The sequence below is a fragment of the Thermobia domestica genome, chromosome 4, assembly GCF_964235325.1.
Source record: "Thermobia domestica chromosome 4, izTheDome1.hap1.1, whole genome shotgun sequence".
Lineage (NCBI taxonomy): Eukaryota > Metazoa > Arthropoda > Insecta > Zygentoma > Lepismatidae > Thermobia > Thermobia domestica.
Window position 1 is genome coordinate 311,788,307 of NC_137457.1, and position 21,578 is coordinate 311,809,884.

The 21,578-nt window shown below is 36.6% G+C and overlaps 1 protein-coding gene across 2 annotated transcripts in view; it reads left to right on the plus strand.

Annotated features, from left to right (window-relative positions):
* The window catches only part of LOC145684317 (ATP-binding cassette sub-family C member 5-like), a 247,495-nt gene that overhangs the window by 50,447 nt on the left and 175,470 nt on the right, over positions 1-21,578 (plus strand). For both annotated transcript variants that reach the window (XM_081756504.1, XM_081756503.1), the window contains exons 2-3: positions 17,230-17,380; positions 21,228-21,386. In XM_081756504.1, the coding sequence (XP_081612630.1) occupies positions 17,265-17,380; positions 21,228-21,386 (275 nt within the window). In that variant the 5' untranslated portion in view covers positions 17,230-17,264. The remainder of the gene's footprint in view (positions 1-17,229; positions 17,381-21,227; positions 21,387-21,578) is intronic.

The following is a 21,578-nucleotide window of genomic DNA, read 5'->3' on the forward strand; positions in this document are numbered from 1 at the left end:
GTATACATTTTCATCCACCGTAGAAAATCCTCCCCGAACCGAAATTCGAGAAAAGAGCTTCGTACACGATTAGATTTGGTTAAAATCTATCCGTGTGACAAAATTAGTGACTAGATAATTCGAAATCATGTCTACAAACACATAGACAGAGTATTTTTTTTAAAAAAAGTTATTAAAGGTATTAAAATTTGCAATGACATAGCTTTATTTTCAATGTCCGTATACAATATTTGTTACCCAGTTATAATATGAGTAATCGACACCACCTGCTGAATACTAGAGATTTATTTGAAATTAATTAAATTAAAATGTCCTACTTTCGTACATTCACTAAATCGCATTGGTACATAGGGCTGAATGTTTGTTCTGTTTGTCCCTAAATAAAAATTTATACTAATAGATTGACATACTTGTAACTTGGCATATTTCTAATTGAGTGTAGGGAAGATATTGTAGAATACTGGCAGAATACCCGTTTTTCGTATGGGAAGAATACGTCTCATTTTGGACATAAAGAGGTGAATTTTGGATTTAAACAGCATCGGAAGTGTGATTGTTCGTCTCAGCGACCACGAAAACTATGGATTTGACACTAATATCACGGGGGTGCGGTGGCTCAGTAGTAGAGCGTTCACCTCTGCTGCATGGGGTCCCGGGTTTGATCCCAGCCTCCGCCAAGTGAACTTTGTGGTGGTCAAACACCGTGTGTGGAGGTTTTCTCGGGGTTCTCCCGTTTCCTCCCACTTTCTTCATTTCACTCATCTCTCATCATCACCGTCTCCTTTAGCCTAACCGGTATAACCGTGGGACGCAAAAGTCAAAAATTTCATTTCATTTTTTTCAGGTCTACAAAATCCGAGAAAAGGCGCATTTCATTTCATTTCATTGACATTAATACCGGTTATTTTCGTCCATTTTAAATATCTTCCCCTCCCCTAAGTTGTACCGTCAAAGTGAGATAATAAAAACCATCTCAGGCCTGAACCTCATTTATGTTGGAAATAGGGGGCGTCATTTCAGACTTCGCTTGAAGGGGGCAAGAGCACCACCGACATAAGATATTCACGTTTTGTAGTATGTCTAGTATATTAGTAGACAATCGATTAAGGTATATGTATTCCTCAAACTCTTGGGGGGGGATTGCCCCCTCCTGTCCCACTAAATAATGCCCCTGGTTGAAAACAGGGACGTCATTTCAGACTTCGCTTGAGGGGAGCAAGAGCACTACCGACATAAGACTTTCACGTTTTGTACTAGTATATTACTCGACAATCGATTAAAGTATCTAGGTATATGTATTTCTTAAACTCTTAGGGGGAAGGTAAATTGTCCCTCCTGCTCCCCCTAAATGACACCCCTAGTTGAAAATTTGATCGAAATCGGTCGGGTTATTAAATCACAAACATAGTCACTTTCATCTTTATTTATATAGATTTCTACTTGTTCACCTGAACCATAGGATGGTGGGCAACATGGAAATTTTAATTTTTTTCTCTCCCTTGGAAAAGCTGTTTTATACTTTGATAAGGCCCCTTCTTCGTAACTGTATCTAGATATTCTATCCTTGGTCCTTCTCTTCCTGGTTTTCTTTCTGCCTTTCCCTCTATCAGCACCGTGATCCAATCGGAGTGCCGGATAAGATGGTCAAGCATGCTGTTTCTCCTTTTTCCTATCATTTTCATGATCTGTCGTCTTTTATTAGCTTCCTTTAGTACGTTTTCATTCCTTTTCATTTCGGTCCATAAGATGGGCAGCATTCTGCGCCAAACCTCACATTTCAAATGCTTGGATATTTCAGCATTTTTCAGTGTTCACGTCTCTAATCCGTAAAGCGCCACGCTCCATACTATAGTCTTAATAAATCGTTTTCGAACGTCCAACGACACATTTCTCGATGTTAGCAGTCCTCTTTTCCTATAGAACAGTGGTTCTCAAAGTATGGTCCGCGGACCCCGGGACCGAGGCAGGGGGTCCGCGAGGCGTAAAAATTGAAATGTGTTGTAATAAAATAGAACTAACAGCTATTTATGCAAGAAGTATTTTTAAGATTAAGAAACTGCAGCTGTGGGCAGTACGACTACAAAACAATAACTATTCATAATTTCCAGTGATCAGGGATTTCATTTATTCTTCAGGTGAAAAACTCTCTGCTGAAATGCACAAACACTTGTAGCACACTTGAAAGCATTAGCTTCAAGTTTTCGAGAATATTTCCCTGTCCCACAACCTGGTAATAGTTGGATTGAAAATTCGTTCACTAATATAGAAATCCATGACATAAAGGTCCACACATCTGTGTAACACAGAACAAGAACGGCTATTGGAACTATCCTGCGATGCTTCATGAAAAAAAAAAAAGTTTTTTTTTTTTTTAATGAATTTTGTAACTTTTGGTTGCGTGTGCGCTGCAAGTATGAACATTTGATGTCTTTCCCTACCACTTACTTATGTGAGCAGACCTTTCTCTGCTCTTTGCAGTATTAAAAACCTTTAAAACTTTAAAGCAAAATCGTCTTAATGTGGAATCGGACCTAAGATTGATGGTAACAAAACTTATTCCAGATTTCAATGCAATTATGGAAAAACACAAAGAATTCCATTCCTCACATTAGTGACCTCACATTTAAGAACATTGTTTATCAAATGTATTTAGTTTTCAAAAATAACATTAAAAAACATCGATTTTCAGCCTTGAAAGTTACTGTATTTTCAACTGAAATTTCTTTCATTAGAAAACAATCATGTATCTTTAGAAGAAATTATTTATTGCATTATTTTCTTGATCTTTTTCTTGTCAGTGGTAATTCTAGTTGGTATATTTTTTAATACCATGTGAAATTTCAGATAGCATTGTAAGGGGGTGCGCAGATCATTTTCCGAATGAATAGGGGGTCCGCGTTATCGGAAAGTTTGAGAACCACTGCTATAGAATGCTTGTTTAGCCTGCGCTATTCTGGAACTTATGTCTTTTTCACTTCTTCCGTCCGAGGATATTAGTCTTTATATAGATTTAAAACTTTAATTTCCTAAGTAGGACAAAGCTCAAAATGTATGCCAAAAATTTAGTATCTCACAAGCCATTCAAGTTTAGATAGATGAAACTTGGTATATAAACTCCTTATTAAAAGTAAACTGACACTTGTTTAAGCGTTTTTGAAAAATCACGCTTCTGAGGAGGGAATAGGATAGGATGGAACAATTTTTATAGTGTGTTAATAAACTATACCGACAAAAATAAGAGAAAAAGTTCATATCGACCTATGGCGAAAAGTGCATAGTTTCAGAGCTAGGAATGTCCAAAATCGCTTAAAAAAAATTTTCAAGAGGTCCTATTTCGAATTCGAGAGACTGTGGATGGTGGTCCTTTTCAGCGTAAAGAAATTCACGCATACGCAATCCAAAAATGCATATTTCATTAATGTTCAATGTGTGTACGGATTATTCCCGGTGTGGCTTCCTTTACGCTAAGTGCTTAAGTGAAGGAATTGTCTCTCAGGCTAACATGTCCATGACCAGCCTCCATTTCAAACAGTAACTTCATTCATTTATTTGGTGGGTCCAGGTAAATGGCAACGGTGCATTTTCATTTAACACTGGGCGCATAAAGAAAGTACAACCCAAACGGCTCTTCCAATTAAAAAAAAACTTTAGATTGAAAACATCATATTTGGAGACGCTTTCTCCTCTTACATTTTATTGTAACTTTGATAATAACGGAGTTACTCTATGTCAGGGAAGTTTTGGGACTCTCTCTCTCTCTCTCTCTCTCTCTAAAGGATGAGCATGGGATCTACTCCTGAGACGTTGAAATGAATGCAGGAAACACTGTTCACTATCTATTAGCGCTTTTGCTCCGATATCTACCATTAGACAGACGGACATAACTGCTATATTAGACTTTTCATTCTTACGTATAGCATAGTTTTGAATAAAATGTAGCTCAGTAGTGTAGCATTGGACAATAATAATAATAATAATAATAATAATAATAATAATAATAATAATAATAATAATAATAATAATAATAATAATTATTATTATTATTATTATTATTATTATTATTATTATTATTATTATTATTATTATTATTATTATTATTGTTGTTGTTATAAAGCTTTAACATTATCCCAATATAATACAGTGCATTATGCGGTTCGCAATTACCCGGCCTAGTCCACTCCCCCTCCCAAAAATAAGGCGAAAGAAGGAAAATCTCCACAATAAAATTCATCATCATAGGTATTCTGCCATTATTGGCCGGTCACTTGCTGCAACTGAGAAGCTTCCACGTTCCACGGTCTTCAGTTAACCTCTTCATCTTCACATACGATTTTTCTGTTTTGATATCATCAATTAATTGTAGTCTCCTTCACCCTCTCCCCCTCTTTAATACCACCATACCCTCTAGCATGTCCTCATGACACATTTCTTTCTTATCCAATGTCCCAATTAGCTTCTTAATAATATATAAAATTGTTCTTTTCTCCTCCACCATTTCTAAGACTCTTATTTGTTTTCCGCTCGAGTCTTTTAATTCTATATATTCTTTTCCATACCCACATTTCGAAAGCTTCCAGTCGTTTTTAATCATTTTTGCGTAATGTCTATATTTCTGACCCATACAATACAATACTCCACACGAAGCATTTTATAAGTCCTTTTTCTTAACCCTTTATTCAAGGCCCCACAAAATAGAATTTTCTTCCTCCTGTTTTTTCCTTTTTTTTTTCGCCATTCCTATCCTTGCTTTTATTTCATGTTCACACTTCATATCATCACTAATAATACTATCCAGATATCAAAAACTCGGCAATAAAATTAGGAAAACATTTTTGAACGGTCTACTCGAGTTGTAACGCCTTCATAGAAACGAGACTTTGCCTAAGAAAGAGTTATTGTTGTTTGTGTTTAACGTCCCGTTCAGCAGCGAGGCTATATGAGACGTGGACCTACTGATTAACGTGGAATCCCAACCACATGAGCTCCCGCCAGGAATCGAACCCGGGCCTCCCACGCCAAAGGCGCGTATGCTAACCACATAGCCACGAAGGAGCTCTTGCCCAAGAGAGAATGTCATATATTATATCAAGATTTTTTTCTTTTTCAAAAAACTGAAAACAGAATTTTGACTCTTTCAGGCCTACCATTTCACACTTGTGTAATCACTTAGGAATGAATAAAAAAATAGGCCTAAAGTGACTAAACATTTTTTCCCCTTGAATTTTCTTTTTCTCTAATCAAGTTTTACGTACAGAACATTTATAAATGTACCGGCCTGTGTTAAGACGTCAGAAAATATGAATACCAGTAGATTTTGGTGTAAAAAGTGTTTTTAATGATATAGATGCGGCAGAAATCAAGTGAATAATTATATATAACTCCATCTTTTCTGGCTTTTTTGCAACCCGCCCTACTCTTCGTCCACATTAGGCCAGATAGGCTAATCGGCAATCTACTGTAATTCTTATATGCGCCTATTTTTAACCTTCTTTTAATCATAAAACACTAATTCTGTCTCTACAAGCTATAGAAGTTAAGTGCTTAAATGTTTCCGTATCTCACGTCTTGATTAGCTATATGAGTCAGTGCATGCATTAAGGCTCGCAGTACTTCCTGCTTATGAAAGTGACACCAACACTTCCATATCTCGTATTGTTATCAACAGCTCTCGGGTAAATTATTTTGTTTGATTAAAATGACGCCTGTATTCTGATATCCATGTTCAATCTGTGATCTTTTACGTTAGAAGCAACGTTGTCAGATGGACATTCCAAAGTTTATAAGTACTGTTAGGAAAAATGAAACAACAATAGATGCAGTCTGAAAACCATATCCACGCACAAATTAAATGTCAACTGAACGCAGGGAATTCGTATTATTATTCAGTTCAAAATCTCTTGTCGTCTCGGATTCTGTCGAGGAATTTGAAGCTTAAAATATATAAAAACGATAATCATGCCTATGTTTCTGTATGGTTGCGAAACATGGTCGCTTACTCTGAGGGAAAAACATAGACTGAAAGTATTTGAGAATAAAATCCTAAGACGAATATTCTGACTCAAGAGGTACGGGAATGAGGGATGCCGGAAACATAACGAGGAACTATAGGGTTATTCAAAAACGCGCGCTGGTTTTGGACCGTCTGGCAAATTTTTGTTTCTCGGTTGCCGACATTGTGTTGTATTGTTACTCTACCCCCAAACATTCCGATTGTCTCCTTAGTCTGAATTTCTCGCATTTCTTCAATCTGTGTCTAGCACAACGTGTGCTAATTGTGAAAACTTTTTATCAGAACGGAGAAAGTTATTCTATGCAGCAACTGTCAGGCGATTTCGCGCGGTTCTAGGGCGAAATGAGGCACCGAATGAATCAACAGTTCGCAGACTTATGAAAAAACTTATTGAAACGGGTTCAACAGTAAACATTAAAAGTCCTGGGCGTCGTCGTAGTGGGTGTTTTGAGCAAAACATTGCTGTGGTTCGTGGCAGTGTGGCTATTAGTCAGGCAGTCATAGCGAATTTTACAAACAGAGTTGTTGCATGCCATCACAGTAGAGGAGGTCATATGCCCGACGTCATTCACCATAACCTGATATCGGAATGTGTAATGAACATGTTAATGAATTTTGTTTGTGTTTTTGAATAATAATAATAATAATAATAATAATAATAATAATAATAATAATAATAATAATAATAATAATAATAATAATAATAATAATAATAATAAATGTCATAATTTGATGAAACAAAACAGACGCGCTTTATGAATAGAGATGGAAAAAAACGGCTTTTTTGAATTGATGGTTTTTTCACATAAAAAGCCGGCTTTTTTTTTTTTGGGAAAAAACGAGAATTTTGGAAATTTTGGCTTTTTTCATTTTCATGATTTTTCTATCTAAATAGCTTTCTTATGGTATACTCTATAGTTAAATACGATTTTCATGACCTAAATGCCATATTTCGGTCTGGAATTCACCACCAAGATGGATGGAACACGTTTTACGAATTAAAGCAAACATAAAGAATGTAGTATTTGAGGGCAATTTTAGAGTTTTTTTTTTTAAACTTTTGAGTTATTAACATTTTTTCTTCTCTGGATTATTTCAGTTTCTCATCCGTGTTTCATTTCTAAGAGCTTAGTAATCTAGCTTCTAGCGCAAAAGTTAAACTTACGTTTTTCTATATATCCGCCAAAGCGTACCTTTTTCAATATATTCGTGAAACCGTATTTCCACATTTCTGTTATACTGTAGCTATGCAATGATTTAGATACAATTTTCCGGATACAACCTTGAATACCATTTTATACAAATAATCAGTAGCGGATTTAGAAAAGTACTTTGGGAGGGGTTCCTCTGATTGTTTCGTTTTTTTTTTTTTTTAATAATTTTTATTTGGGAGGAGCTTGAAGTTTATGAGTACAGGCATAACAACTATTATTTTCTTTTGTTTATATATTTAGCAGTAATCTTCCAGATACAATCTTGAAGATCATTTTACACTGAGAATCAGTGGCGAATTTAGAAAAGTATTTTGGGAAGGGTTTTCCTTTTTAATATTTAGTTTTTCTAAAAAGTCCTAATTTTTGTTTGAGGGAATCTTAAAATTTGAGAGTAAAGGCTCGTTCACTCAGTCATGTTTGTTGTGCAGTTGTGTTTGGCTTAACTTAAATATATTCCGTAGTTTTTGGGGGGTGGGGGAGGGGTTCCGTAAAGATATGAAGGGTGTGTGTGAGGTAAGAACATGGTAACCAACAATTCTGAGTTATGCAGCACCAGATAGAGAGCAATGCATACCGCTTCGTTTAATCCTTCATGTATAGTCTTACTTGAAAAATCATCTTTCCGACTTTGAAAATGAATTGTGCACCAGAAAACCTTTAATTTCTTAAAATAGTAAAATTGTGGGTTATCATGTTCTTGCCTCATCCCCTTCATATGTTGAATTCCTCTTGTTAAAAATTCAGAAACCTTGAGGACTGGGTAAACCATGATGGTGGTTATATAAAACTTGACTGTAGAATTTCAAGAATATACAGAACCACCCAAAACAAAGCTCTAGATATGCGACCCTTAAGTGTATCATATAAATGTAAGTATTTCTCTTATGTTTTATTTTAATTTTATTTTGTTTCAAAAAGAAGGTATGGAATATTTTGAAGTAAAAATACTACATATGATTTTGCTAGTTATTTGTGTATTTTTTTTTAAAAAAAAGTATTTACTTTCAGGAGTGGCTGGTTTACACCAGCTGGTTTAAAAAAATGGTTCAAACCAAAAAATTAAAAAAGAACGAAAAATGTGAATCGTGTGAACTTCATGGTGACGTTTCCAAATATCAAACCATCTGCATTAGTTTTGTCTCCTTTTCACCTTTTAATCAAGGTTTCTCATGTTCAATTCTCGGTCGAACAAACCAAGTAGCGGTTCGAATGTCACTTTAAGCGAAAGTCTTCTCCTTGATAACCTCGGTATTACGTAAGGATGTTAAGCCTAAACATACGAAACGAAACCAAATTGTATATTTCTGCATGCCTGAATGCCTGTTGTTTTATAAAGAAGCCAGGGTTGCTTAAATATATTGATAGAAATTGGCAAAATTTATCGATTGCCTACGTAGCTTCCAACATGAGCTTGGATTGGACTTTCAATGATATCTACATACTAAATTTGTAATTTTAATACCTCAGTTTTAGCGTACTGATTGTGATACGTTGACCTTTAAATTTTACATGCAAAGCAATAACATGATTTTTCCGTTATTGTTTTATACCCCTACATTTAAAAATAAAAAAGGGATTTTCCCGATGGCTAAGATGGGAGTTTCCCAATTTAAGAAATTTACTGACTGATTTCTTTAAGCTTATGTGACCCCTCCCAGCATAACTCTGTTGTTGCATAATAATACAAAGGCGAAACAAAATTCTTCTGTCAATATGTAAGCAAAATACTTAAACCCTAAAACCCGATTTAAACAAAAGAAAAAAAAAAAAAACTAGTTTAACCCCCTCCCAAAAAAGGGTTTTGGCTGTTTCAAAAACAACCATAGTTCTTGCCAACTCTGCTTACTTTTGTGTATAAGAGGTTAAAAAATTCTTATTATATACATTAGTTAATCTTTTGGAATTCATAATGCAAATATGTTAAATATTTAAATTGTTTGAAATATCTTTTCGAAATTCATGGTTTATTTTCGAGGTTTTATATTATTATCGGCATCAACCACTAATTAAATGAGTTTTTGTGTTATAGAGAAGCGAAACAAAGTCTACTTTATCAATTTAAAGCAGATTTTTGAAAAAAGCCCAAAATTTCCCAAGCGAAGTAGAAAAAAAACCGTCTTTTTTTCAAAACAGCCTTTTTTTTTCGAACCCTTGCATCTCTATTTATGAATAACCCTGTAAATAATCCTATTTACCAAACATTGTTAGGGTCATCAAATCTAGGAGGCTCAGGTGGGCAGGCCGTGTAGCCAGAATGGAAGAAAGTAGAAACGTTTTCAAAGTTTTAACTGGAAATCCAATCGGAAAACGACCGTTAGGAAGATCTAGTGGCAGATGGGAGGGTAATATTGAGATGGATCTCGTAGAAATAGAAATTAGGAACTGGATCCAGTTAGCTAAGGATATAAATCAATTAAGAGCTTTAGTGAACGCGGCCTTGAACATTCGGGTTCCATAGACCATAGAGTTAGTTAGTAATAGATGCAATATGCTATTCAACAGATTGTAACATATATTTTTCATATACAGTACATAGATAAATTTTAAAAACAAAATCTTTTACAGCAAAATGACTATAAAATGTGGCAGAGTAGCACGAACGGCATAGTTTTTAGCGCCATAAAATTCATTTTTCTCCATTTTATCGATAAGTACGCATAATAATTAAGATTTAATCATAATTTGGGCTATATGTCATTAACCATACCGTATTCTAGGCTATATCTCATTACCCATACCGTGAACTGGGCTAAATTTTATTAACCATACCATATACTGGGCTATATGTCATTAACCATACCGTATATTGGACTACATGTCATTAACCATACCCTATGCTGGACTAAAACTCATTAACCATACCATATACTGGACTACATATCATTAACCATACTGCATACTGGACTATTGCTATCTCTCATTACCCATATCGTATACTGGTCTATATCTCATTAACATACTGCATGCTGTTCTATATCTCATTAAGTATACTGTATGCTGGAATATATCTTATTAACTACATCGTACACTGGACAATTTCTCATTACCATACCGTATAGTAAACTATATCTCATTAACAATATCGTATACTGAGCTATATTTCATTAACCATATCGTATAATTGGGCTATATCTCATTAACCATATCGTATTCTGAACCATATCACATTAACCATACTGTTTACTGGGCTATATCTCATTAATCATACGGTATACTAGGTTACACTTCATTAACCATACCATATACTGGCCTATATCTCATTAACCATATCGTATATGGGGCTATAACTCATTCACAATACTGTACAGAGGACTATATCTCATTAACCATATCATATACTTTGTTACAAATCATTAATCATACTGTATACTCGGTTACACTTCACTAACTATGGAATATACTGGTCTATATCTTATTAACGATATCGTATACTGAGTTTATATCTCATTAACCATACCGTATACTAGGTTACGCTTTATTAGCCATACCAGATACTGGGCTATATCTTATTAACTATATCGTATACAGGGATATATCTCATTTATGATGCCATATAGTGGACTATATCTCATTAACCATATCGTATACTGGGTTATATCTCATTAACCATACGGTATACTGGGGTATATCTCATTGAGAATACTGTATGCTGGAATATATCTTTTAAAATATATTGTACACTGGACTATTTCTCATTACCATGAAGTATAGTGAACAATATCTCAATAATCATATCGTATGATGGGCTATATCTCATTAACCATACTGTATACTAGGTTACACTTCATTAACCATACCATGTACTGGACTATATTTTATTAACTATATCGTATTCTGCGCTATATCTCATTAATCATACTATATAGTGAACTATATCTCATTAACCACATTGTATACTGGGCTATATCTCATTATCAATATCGTATAGTGGACTATATCTCATTCACCATATCATGTACTCTGCTATATCTCATTAACCATCCTGTATACTAGATTACACTTCATTAACCATACCATATATTGGGCTATACCTCATTAACCATACCGTATACCAGGTTGCACTTCTTTAACCATACCATATACTGGGCTGTATCTTATTAACTATATCGTATAATGGGCTATATCTCATTAAGTATACTATATGCTCGAATATATCTTATTAACTGTATAGTACACTGGACTATTTCTCATTGCCGTACCGTAGAGCATGGGCGGCGATTAGGGGGGGCAAAGGGGGGCAGTTGTCCCCGCACTTTTTAAAGTAACCAATTAATGTATATAGTTTCATTTGGAAATGTAACGATTTTGTATGTGTTACTGATTAATAGGAAAAAATGCTGCCATATAATATTTGCTGTTGCGTGAATACGTATTGGTTGTCTTCCCGTGGAGTAAAGAAAGCTACAGTAATTGCGTTTTAATCGCCACAGAAAATAACCCCCAAAAATAACCTATTGGAGCACAATTTCAGCATACTTTCATTTCTTCTTACAATGGCTCGATATGTTAGTGAGCCGCTTTGAAGCTAATCGAAAGAACATTATGCAAAAAAGTAGGGCCTATTTCACAAGTTATTCTTTAATTGCACAAAAATTGACAGTTCCTAAAATGTCTTTTCTTCTTTCTAAAGTAAGGAATATCGATTAAAAAGAGCTTGATAAGAAACAACTTCTACCTTTTCCATTGTTTTGTAGTGTAATATACGAGTGAAGTGTTGTGTTTAAGGATGTACGAGTGTATATACAATAAAATTTAGTAAATTGAACATAATTCTAGGTTTTAAGTTTATTTTGTATAACTGAAGTGTGGATTGTAAGTATTGTTGTGTTTTGATGTCTTCCAAGAAAGTGAAATCTGCACCTAATGGCAACGAACATATTTCAAGAAGTTGCAAAAGCAAATATTTCTTTAAATGTCGTAGCATATGCTTGTAGTATTTACTGTCTTTCATTTTCTAAGAGTAATAACATACATTTAATAGCATGTGTGGAATTAAATATTAAGTTTTTCATTAATCCTCAGTTTCAATATAACTTTTGCAAAACAAGCATCATTATTCATTACTATGATTAATATTATCCTTTCTATTTATTTGTTTTGCAAATTTATTAAATAATCTGATCACACAATTTTCCAGACAGAATTTTAAGATGTTCATGAGCAAGGAATCAAATCTCTTCTTACACTTTCGTTGTTTAAGAGTACAAAGGGCTAGTATCTACTTGCGTTGCTCTTCTCAATTTACTTAATAAACTATTATACACGATATACGGTATTTTAACTGAAAATATAGTATCCTATTAGTTATACAACCTTTCGTCAAACAAAATGTTAGAAACAACCAGGAAAACTAACATTTATATACAAATATTCAGATCATGTCTTGCCCCCTCACTTTTAACGTCCAACCGCCGCCACTGCCGTAGAGTGAACTATATCTCATTAACCATATCGTATACTGGGCTATATCTCATTAACCATACTGTTTACTGGGCTATATCTTATTAACCATACCGTATACTGGACTATATCTCATTAACCATACTGTTTACTGGGCTATATCTAATTAATCATACCGTATACTGGGCTATATCTCATTAACCATACCATGTGCTGTATTCTTTCTAGTGTCATAATGAACAGCTTGCTGAGAGTATATTTCAGTACCAATTTTATTCTTAATAGATCGCATTGTTATCATACGGCATCAATTTTTAGGTTCTCATAAATATTAGTTGTACTCAAAGACTACTCATGAGGATTTACACATGCACACACACACACGCGCGCACTGTCTCTCTATGGCCTATGGAACTCGAAGGTTCACTGACTACCGCGTTCACAAAAGCTTCCTATTGACTTCTATCCTTAGGCAACTGGATCCAGTTTCTGTTTTGCATTCCCATTTCTGCGAGATCCATCTTAATATTTTCCTCCATCTGCGACTCGGTCTTCCTAATATAGTGGTCGTTTTCCGATTGTTTTTTTAGTTATTGTGTCCCAGTATCTTTATACATACTATAAGTACTGTACGTGCGAGCTTTAGATACAAGCTCCAGCGATATGCTACTGAACATTTATTATTATTATTATTATTATTATTATTATTATTATTATTATTATTATTATTATTATTATTATTATTATTATTATTATTATACCCTGAAAGGTATGCAACTTTTTAACCATTATGAACCTGAAGTCGAACGTATCGGCACCTTTATTTTTTAGAAAAATATGTATAAGATTATTAGTAATAATATTGATGTTATATTTCTTGAAAATTTATCGTCAATTACTGTTATTAAAACCATTCTCAATGATTACTAGCTGATATTTTCAAAATATGCATTTAGTGAAAAGAAGAAAGTAACTATATTGCAAACAAATAGACTGTTACATAATAGATTTCTAAATAACTTAGAAAACAAAGTTACGAGGGGCATACTGAAAGTCGTGAGCAACACTTTTTTGACAACAGTAATCTTTATTTGTAAATGAAACCAAATTATCATCTCAATCTTTAACATCACTTTTCTTTCACTTTTCCACAGTCTCTGTTTTTTGCACACATTTTCCCCATCGTTCTGCAAGTTTGAAATTACCTTTGCGATAGAATTCCGTTCCAGCTGCCCGTAGACACTGACTCACTGCTTGCCGAATATCCTCCAGTGTTTCATAGCGATGGCCTCGCATCTGTTCCTTCACAAAACCGAAAAGACAGTAGTCGGATGGTGCCATGCCGGGGCTATAGGGAGGACGTGGAAGTGTTTCCCACTCGAATCTCCTGATCTGCTCCATAATGGCGCATGCAGTATGGAGCGAGCACTATCCTGTTGAACGATGATCTTTCCAGGACGTTTATCATACGAGGCACGACGGAGCTTCAAAAATGTCTGGATGTAGCGGACAGAATTTATGGTTTGTCCAGGCTCAAGAAAGTCAACCAGAATACAACCCTATGCATCCCAGAAGACGCTCTCCATAATTTTCCTAGCGATTGCACTGTTTTCTTTTTCTTCTTCGGTGGTGAATTCAAGTGGTGCCATTCCATAATCTGTCGTTTTGTTTCAGGTTCATAATGATGGAACCAGCTTTCATCTCGAATCACAATACTCGTCAAAAAGTCTTCACTTTCATGTCGAAATCTCTGAAGAAGGGTTTGGGCAATGGTTAGTCTCTGACGTTTGTGGCCCTCGGTTAATAAACGTGGGACCCAATGTGTACAAACCTTGCGATAACCTAAGTTGTGAATCATTTCTTGCACCACACTATATCCAACACCAAGTTTTGCAGCAATTTCATTCAGAGTGATACGCCTATCTCCCCTAATCAGCTCATCAACCCTTACATTGTTGCGTTCTGTGGAGGCAGTTCAAGGGCGCCCGCTGCGAGGCTCATTTTTGATACTCGTGTTTCCATTAGGGATGACCAGAACCGGTTCCTAGTGGAACCGGTTTTCGGGTCTGAACGGATCCGGTTCTAAAAGATCCGGTTTTTCGGATCCAGGTCTGGAACCGGTTTTTCGGATCCAGGTCTAGAACCGGTTCTTCGGATCCAGATCTGGAACCGGTTCTTCGGATCCAGGTCTAGAACCGGTTCTTCGGATCCAGGTCTGGGACCGAAACTTTGTGACCATCCCTACGCTAAACCCGAGCTGCTGGCAAGCTGTGAACAATATGCTAGATGAAATGGTGGAAGCGACAGGCAGGCGCCCAGGCGGCGGCAGCTTGTCTCATTTGGCTAAATAAACTGGGTAACTGGCAAACTCATTGGTTAAACAGGCAAACTGGCCAACTCATTTGGCTAAACACCCACTGGTGGACCAAAAATTTTTTTCTGGGGGCACAAGCGTGTTTGGGCGAGGAAGGCACAAGCGCATGGTCCTCTTTGCATTATTTTTGAAGGTGATCTTTATGCCTCACTTACGGGTCTTTGGGGGCTTTCGGATCCAGGTCTGGAACCGGTTCCTAAGATCCGGTTCTGGAACCGGGTTTTCAGATCCAGATCTGGAACCGGTTCCTAAGATCCAATTCTGGAACCGGGCTTTCAGATCCAGATCTGGAACCGGTTCCTAGGATCAGGTTCTGGAACCGGGTTTTCGGATCCAGGTATGGAACCGGTTCCTAAGATCCGGTTCTGGAACCGGGTTTTCGGATCCAGGTCCGGAACCGGTTCCAGAATCGGTTCTGAAAACCGGATCTCCAAGAACCGGTTCCTCGCGGAACCGGAACTTTGTGGCCATCCCTAGTTTCCATCCTTAAAATGTTTCACCCACTTCCTAACACTGCTGCCATCCATGTACACATATCCATAGGCACACTGCAGCCTGTGCTGAATTTCAGAAGCAGATTGGTCCTCTTTAACAAGGAATTCAATCACAGCACGCTGTAGAAACGAAACATCGCTGCCCGCCATTTTGGAAATTCTGCCTGTAGTCACGTGCTAGCAACAAACAGCGTCAACGTCTGGAAAGAAAGAAAGAAAAGCCTGTAGATTGAGATGATATATGGTTTCACTTACAACTAAAGATTACGGTTGTGAAAACATGTTGCTCACGACTTTCAGTATGTCCCTCGTATTTGGTCCTAGCTAAGACATGTATAATATTAGGTACGCAGTGATTGCAAATTTTGAGCGAAACGATCGAGCTGTATTGATTATTCATAGAATTTTTTTACTGTATCATTTCGCGAACGAACACGACATGTAAATAGTTGAGTTTGGAAATCATCAAAAAGCATTATGACTGCAAAATTGTGTTGGTAGAACAAAACGAAAAGGGCTTCACCCTATTTCTGATGCTGAAAATTCTATTTCTCATTGTTTACAATGAGAGTTCACCCGCCAAATGCTTTTCCAAGGTTAAGTATGTGGGTATCCCATTTTTCGATTATTCCTCAATGGTATTTCCAATCGGGGCATGCCACCCCTTCCAACAGTCACGAGGAAAGGGTCCCAAGTGTAAACAACCGATTTGGCTGGGGTCCGGATATGTGTTACAGGAGACCAAAGTAGGAGAAACGTACTTTTTCGTTTGGCCCTATACGCAGAAATGTTCGAAATACGGGGCCCCAAAGTGGCCCTACATGTTATAACTAGGAAGCGAATTACGTTACTTGTACACAACTGATTTGGCTGGGGTCCGGATATGTGTACACTAGACTGGACCGATTAATTGGCGTGTACAAGTAACGTCATTCGCTTCCTAGTTGTAGCATGTAGGGCCAATTTGGGGCCCCGTATTTCGGAAATTTCTGCGTATGGGCCCAAACGACAAAATACATGTCTCCTACTTTTGTCTCCCGTAACACATATCCGGACCCCAAGCCAAATTGGTTTCCTCGTCAGCGTAAGTTCTCGAATCATCATATCAAATTTAGCATCTCGAAGGAGTATCCGGACAAACGAACGCCTGTCAAGTAAAGAGGAGCTTCGCTCTAATAAAATTCAATGACAACAAGAATCACTAATACGTTGAACATTTAGATGAACGATGAAAATCAAAATATTTTGTTTTATACGGTACGTGTGTTGTTCTGCTAATAGGATACTTATAGAACTGTAAACATTTACGCCTATTCTCGGATTTTGTAGATCTGAAAAAAAATGAAATGAAATCTTTGAGTTTTACGTCCCACGGTTATGCCGGTTAGGCTAAAGGAGACAGTGATGATGAGTAATGAATGAAATGGTGGAATGAAGAAAGTGGGAGAATCCCGAGAAAACCCACGCACACGGTGTTTGTCCACCACAAAGTTCACTTGGTGGAGACTGGGATCGAACCCGGGACCCCAAGCACCAGAGGTGAACGCTTTTCCATTGAGCCACCGCGGCCCCGAGACCTGAAAACTTATATTGAATGAATTATTATCTATAAATGTTTTCAAAAGTCAAAATTAGAACTTTCCGAAATGCAGAGCCTCGGTTCGTCCTACGTGAATGCCACCACTGAACAACAATATGTACGAGAATGTTAATATTTTTCTTCTATTTTCTTTGTAGGTTTTTAATGCAGATGAACAAATAGGAGAGCAACCATGGCAGATTATAGTCCTTATAGCGAACGCTCCGCACGGACAATAGATACAGGATTACTTCCCGAGTCAGTAGATGGATCACGGGAATACCTGTATGCAGAATCACTGGCTGACAGGTTAGGAACATGTTGAAGAGTTTTGTGTATTATTTTTGTTGACATTTGATAAGATATTACTTTAGAAGTGAGACAAATAATATGGGGGGGGGGGGAATTATGCTAGCTCATATTGAAAGTCACTTCAAAAAGTTTGAGACAATAATTGAGGACTTGCTGTAGAAAAAAAATGCCAAAAACAATAGTTACTGTAACAGTAGAGACAAAAGATAGAAAACTGTGCCCAAGGGTCACAAAAATTACTATTGCTTAGAAATACAACCTAGCATATGCATGAAAATCTAAGGTATAAACGTATGTATTTAAAAAATAAAATAAGTGAAACAATTTCAAGGTGGCACTTACATTGTTTTCTACAGCAAGTCCTCAATTATTGTATTTTATGGTAAAGATTGATTGAAAAGTTTAAGACAATAATTACTATATTTTACGGTAAAGGTTTATTGAAAAGTTTGAGACAATAATTACTATATTTTACGGTAAAGGTTTATTGAAAAGTTTAAGACAATAAGTAATGCATTTAAAAGGTTCATTGAAAAGTTTGAGTCAATAATTACTGCATGTAAAGGTCTTTTGAAAAGTTGGAGACAATTCACACTGTATTTTACGGTAAAGTTTAATTGAGGCGTTTGAGATGACAATTACTTTATTTTACGGTAAAGGTTCACTGAAAAGCTTGAGACAATAATTACTGCATTTAAAAGTTAATTGAAAAGTGTTCATGTGTTACCACAACACGGAAATCGCCAGATCTATCCTCCTGTGATTACTTTATTTCTCCCACACTAAAATCACCACTCAAGGTGTGCCTTTTTTTATTTTTTCCACCATCCAGAAAGGAGTGATGAGGATCTTGAACATCATTACAGTCCAGGACTTTCGAAAGTCATTCCATGACTTACTGGATCTTTCAAAGCTTATATAGACAAAGAAAGTTCCTATCTTGAATAAATCGAGATAAGTTGATTCCCATTCTGTGCAGACCAAACACCATTCCCTAACTGCTTTACTGTGAATGAACAGTAACTTTCGTTAGTTGTCCTTTGTGGCTAAATGTGAGCGCTTTCGTTTTCCATGAGGGAAGCTCGGATCCGATTTCCAGATCCAATGGGACCGTGCCTGGTTTGGATTGCATGTAAAACTGAAGGTTCGTATCTTGTACGACCAAGGTGTTGAAAATGCACATTAAACTACCAATAAAGAAAACAAATGAATTACATTAACTTTCTAACGAAATTTGTCTCATTTTTTTTCGAACTGCTTCAGTGGTTGGTTGCGCTGGAGTTTAGTTGGCGGAAGGAGGGGGGGGAGGAGGAAGGGGCAAGAATATCTACCAACCTAAGATTTCATGTTTTCTTTATTAATATACACAATATGTTTGTATACAATTTATTAAAAAATATATGTTTCTCAAACTAGGAGGCGATTGCCCTCCCCAAATATATGAGACGTGAATCCAGGAGCGTCATTTCAGATTTTGCTTGGAGGGGCAAGACTCCTTGATATTAGTAGAATTTCGCGTTTTTCACTGATTTACTACTATTCTGTCGATAAAATCTATATACATCTCAAACTCAGGGGAGAAATGCCCCTCCCTGCCCCCCTAAATGACGCCCCTGCGTGAATCTACAACTTAAGAGCCTCCTTACTAAAAATAATACAAAATTTATCATTTTCTTTTGCTCGTTTATTCATAAGTGAAATTAGATAATGAAATGCAACTTACCACAATCATAGATAATGTTATTCTACAACAGAAAATGTGAACCTCAAGAATGTTCAGTGTTGCCATCCATAGAAATTACAGTGCTACCAGAATAACACTTCCCCAGAAATCTATGATTGTGGGGACGCGATTAGAGGAGCGGTTAGAGGAGAGTTAAGGGAGCGATTAGAGGAACGAACTCAACTGCATTTGATTACGTATTATGTTGCTTTGGAATCCTGTGAAATACTTTTTAAAATAATAGTTGTATTTAGCTTGTAATAAACAAAATAGTTTTAACATACAGTTATTAAAATTAAATAATAATGCTATTTAAAAATTAGTTCACAGAATTCCAAGACAACGTCATACGTAATAATTAACTTATTTGGTCTAGGAATTAATTCGTGCGGTTGGACAAGAGATGGCGCAACGAACGGAGCGTACCACAGTTCCGTGTATCCACACATGTGTTGCAAACCCCTGTCATCGCGTATCGTTCGTAGTATAGGGCAGTGGATTAAAGCGTCAACAACACCAGTTTGTAGTTAAGTGAACATGGCTCAATTTGTGCCTGATAAAGTGTTTTTGCTGGGTGTCCTGCTGCATTACTTTAACATGCAGAAAAGTGCGACTGAAAGTCATCGTATTTTGGTGGAAGTGTATGGTGACCATGCTCTAGCTGAGCGAACGTGTCAGAAGTGGTTTGCACGGTTTAGAAGTGGTGATTTCGGCTTGGCAGACCAAGAGCGAGCTGGACAGCCAAAAAAATTTCAAGACGAAGAATTGACAGCATTGCTCAAGCAGGATTCGTGTCAAACGCAGGAACAACTTGCAGCAGCATTAGGCGTTGATCATACAACAGTCTCCAAACGCTTGAAAGCCATGGGAATGATTCAAAAGATGTCACATTGGGTTCCACATGAATTGAAAGACAGAGACGTTGAAAGACGAAAAACCATTTGCGAATTGCTGCTTCAACGACAGAGCAGAAAGGGGTTTCTGCATCGAATTATTACGGGTGATGAGAAGTGGATCCATTACGAGAACCCTAAACGAAAAAAGGCCTGGGTGAAACCAGGTGAACCAGGTCCATCACAACCAAAACGAGATATTCACTGTGCAAAGGTTATGCTGTGCATATGGTGGGATATGAAAGGTGTGGTGTACTATGAGCTGCTGCAACCGGGTGAAACTATGAATGGAGAACGTTATCGACGACAATTAATGCGTTTGAAGCAAGCTCTGGCCAGAACACGACCAGAATGGGAGAACAGACATGATAAACTTATTGTTCAACATGATAACGCTCGCCCACATGTCGCAAAACCGGTCAAAACCTATTTAGAAAATGTCGGATGGGAAGTTTTACCCCACCCGCCGTATTCACCAGACGTTGCTCCTTCAGACTACTACTTGTTCGATTGCATGAACAACGATTTGATTGGACAGCGGTTTACTTCTTCAGAAGATATCGAAACATGGGTCTCTGACTGGATCGCTTCCAAGGATGAGGACTTCTTTCGCCACGGAATCCGTACATTGCCTGACAGATGGGCGAAAGTGGTGGCTAGCGATGGACAATATTTTTCTTAAGGTATTTACGTATTTTGTGTTTGTACTACAGCTTCAATGTGTGCGTACCAACCGCACGAATTAATTCCTAGACCAAATAGATTTTGGGGGAGTTGTTTTTCTGTCAACACTGTAATTTCTATGGATGGCAACACTGAAAATTCTTCAGGTTCATATTTTCTGTTTTAGAATAACATTATCTATGATTATGGTAAGTTATTTTTCATTATCTCCTTTCACTTATGAATAAACAACCAAAAGCAAAATGATAAATTTTGTATTATTTTTAGTATGTCAGGCTCTTAACGTTGGATCAGTTCATGAACTACTTCGAGAATCGAATCCGGATCTCCCGCACCAAAGAAGCGTATGCTTACCATACAGCTACGAGAAAAGGAACTTCATTTAAGTTCAATAGGATTAGGCCTACCAATATTTTCCTCCACACTCTTCATATAAGAGGGTAAACGTATATGTAATGTGATAGCATAAACAATAATACCGTATTATTGATACTGCAAAAATGAATAATGTTGACATACTTATGCCTGTTTCTTTCTATTTCAGCGTGGGAACCCATTATTATGTTGGCGGCATTACTACATCCAAATATGGTTACAAGTTGAACTCTCCTGGAATTCCCATCTCACAATATATACCTGGGCGAGGTGTATCAAAATATAAGAAAGCCCTTAAAAATATTTTTCCAGTGAAACCATCCAGCGGGTAAGTTAAATAAAACTTTTTAAATAGGATTTTTCAAAGCACTTTTAAGGTTATTCCGAACATAAAATTGAACGTATTATTAAGATAAATTCTTAAATGAGTAATAGTTTATTACATTCGGTTGAGTCATAATTTCGTAGCGTTCTGATTTGATCTAGCAACACTATATTGCTGTTCATTTGTTTACCATTT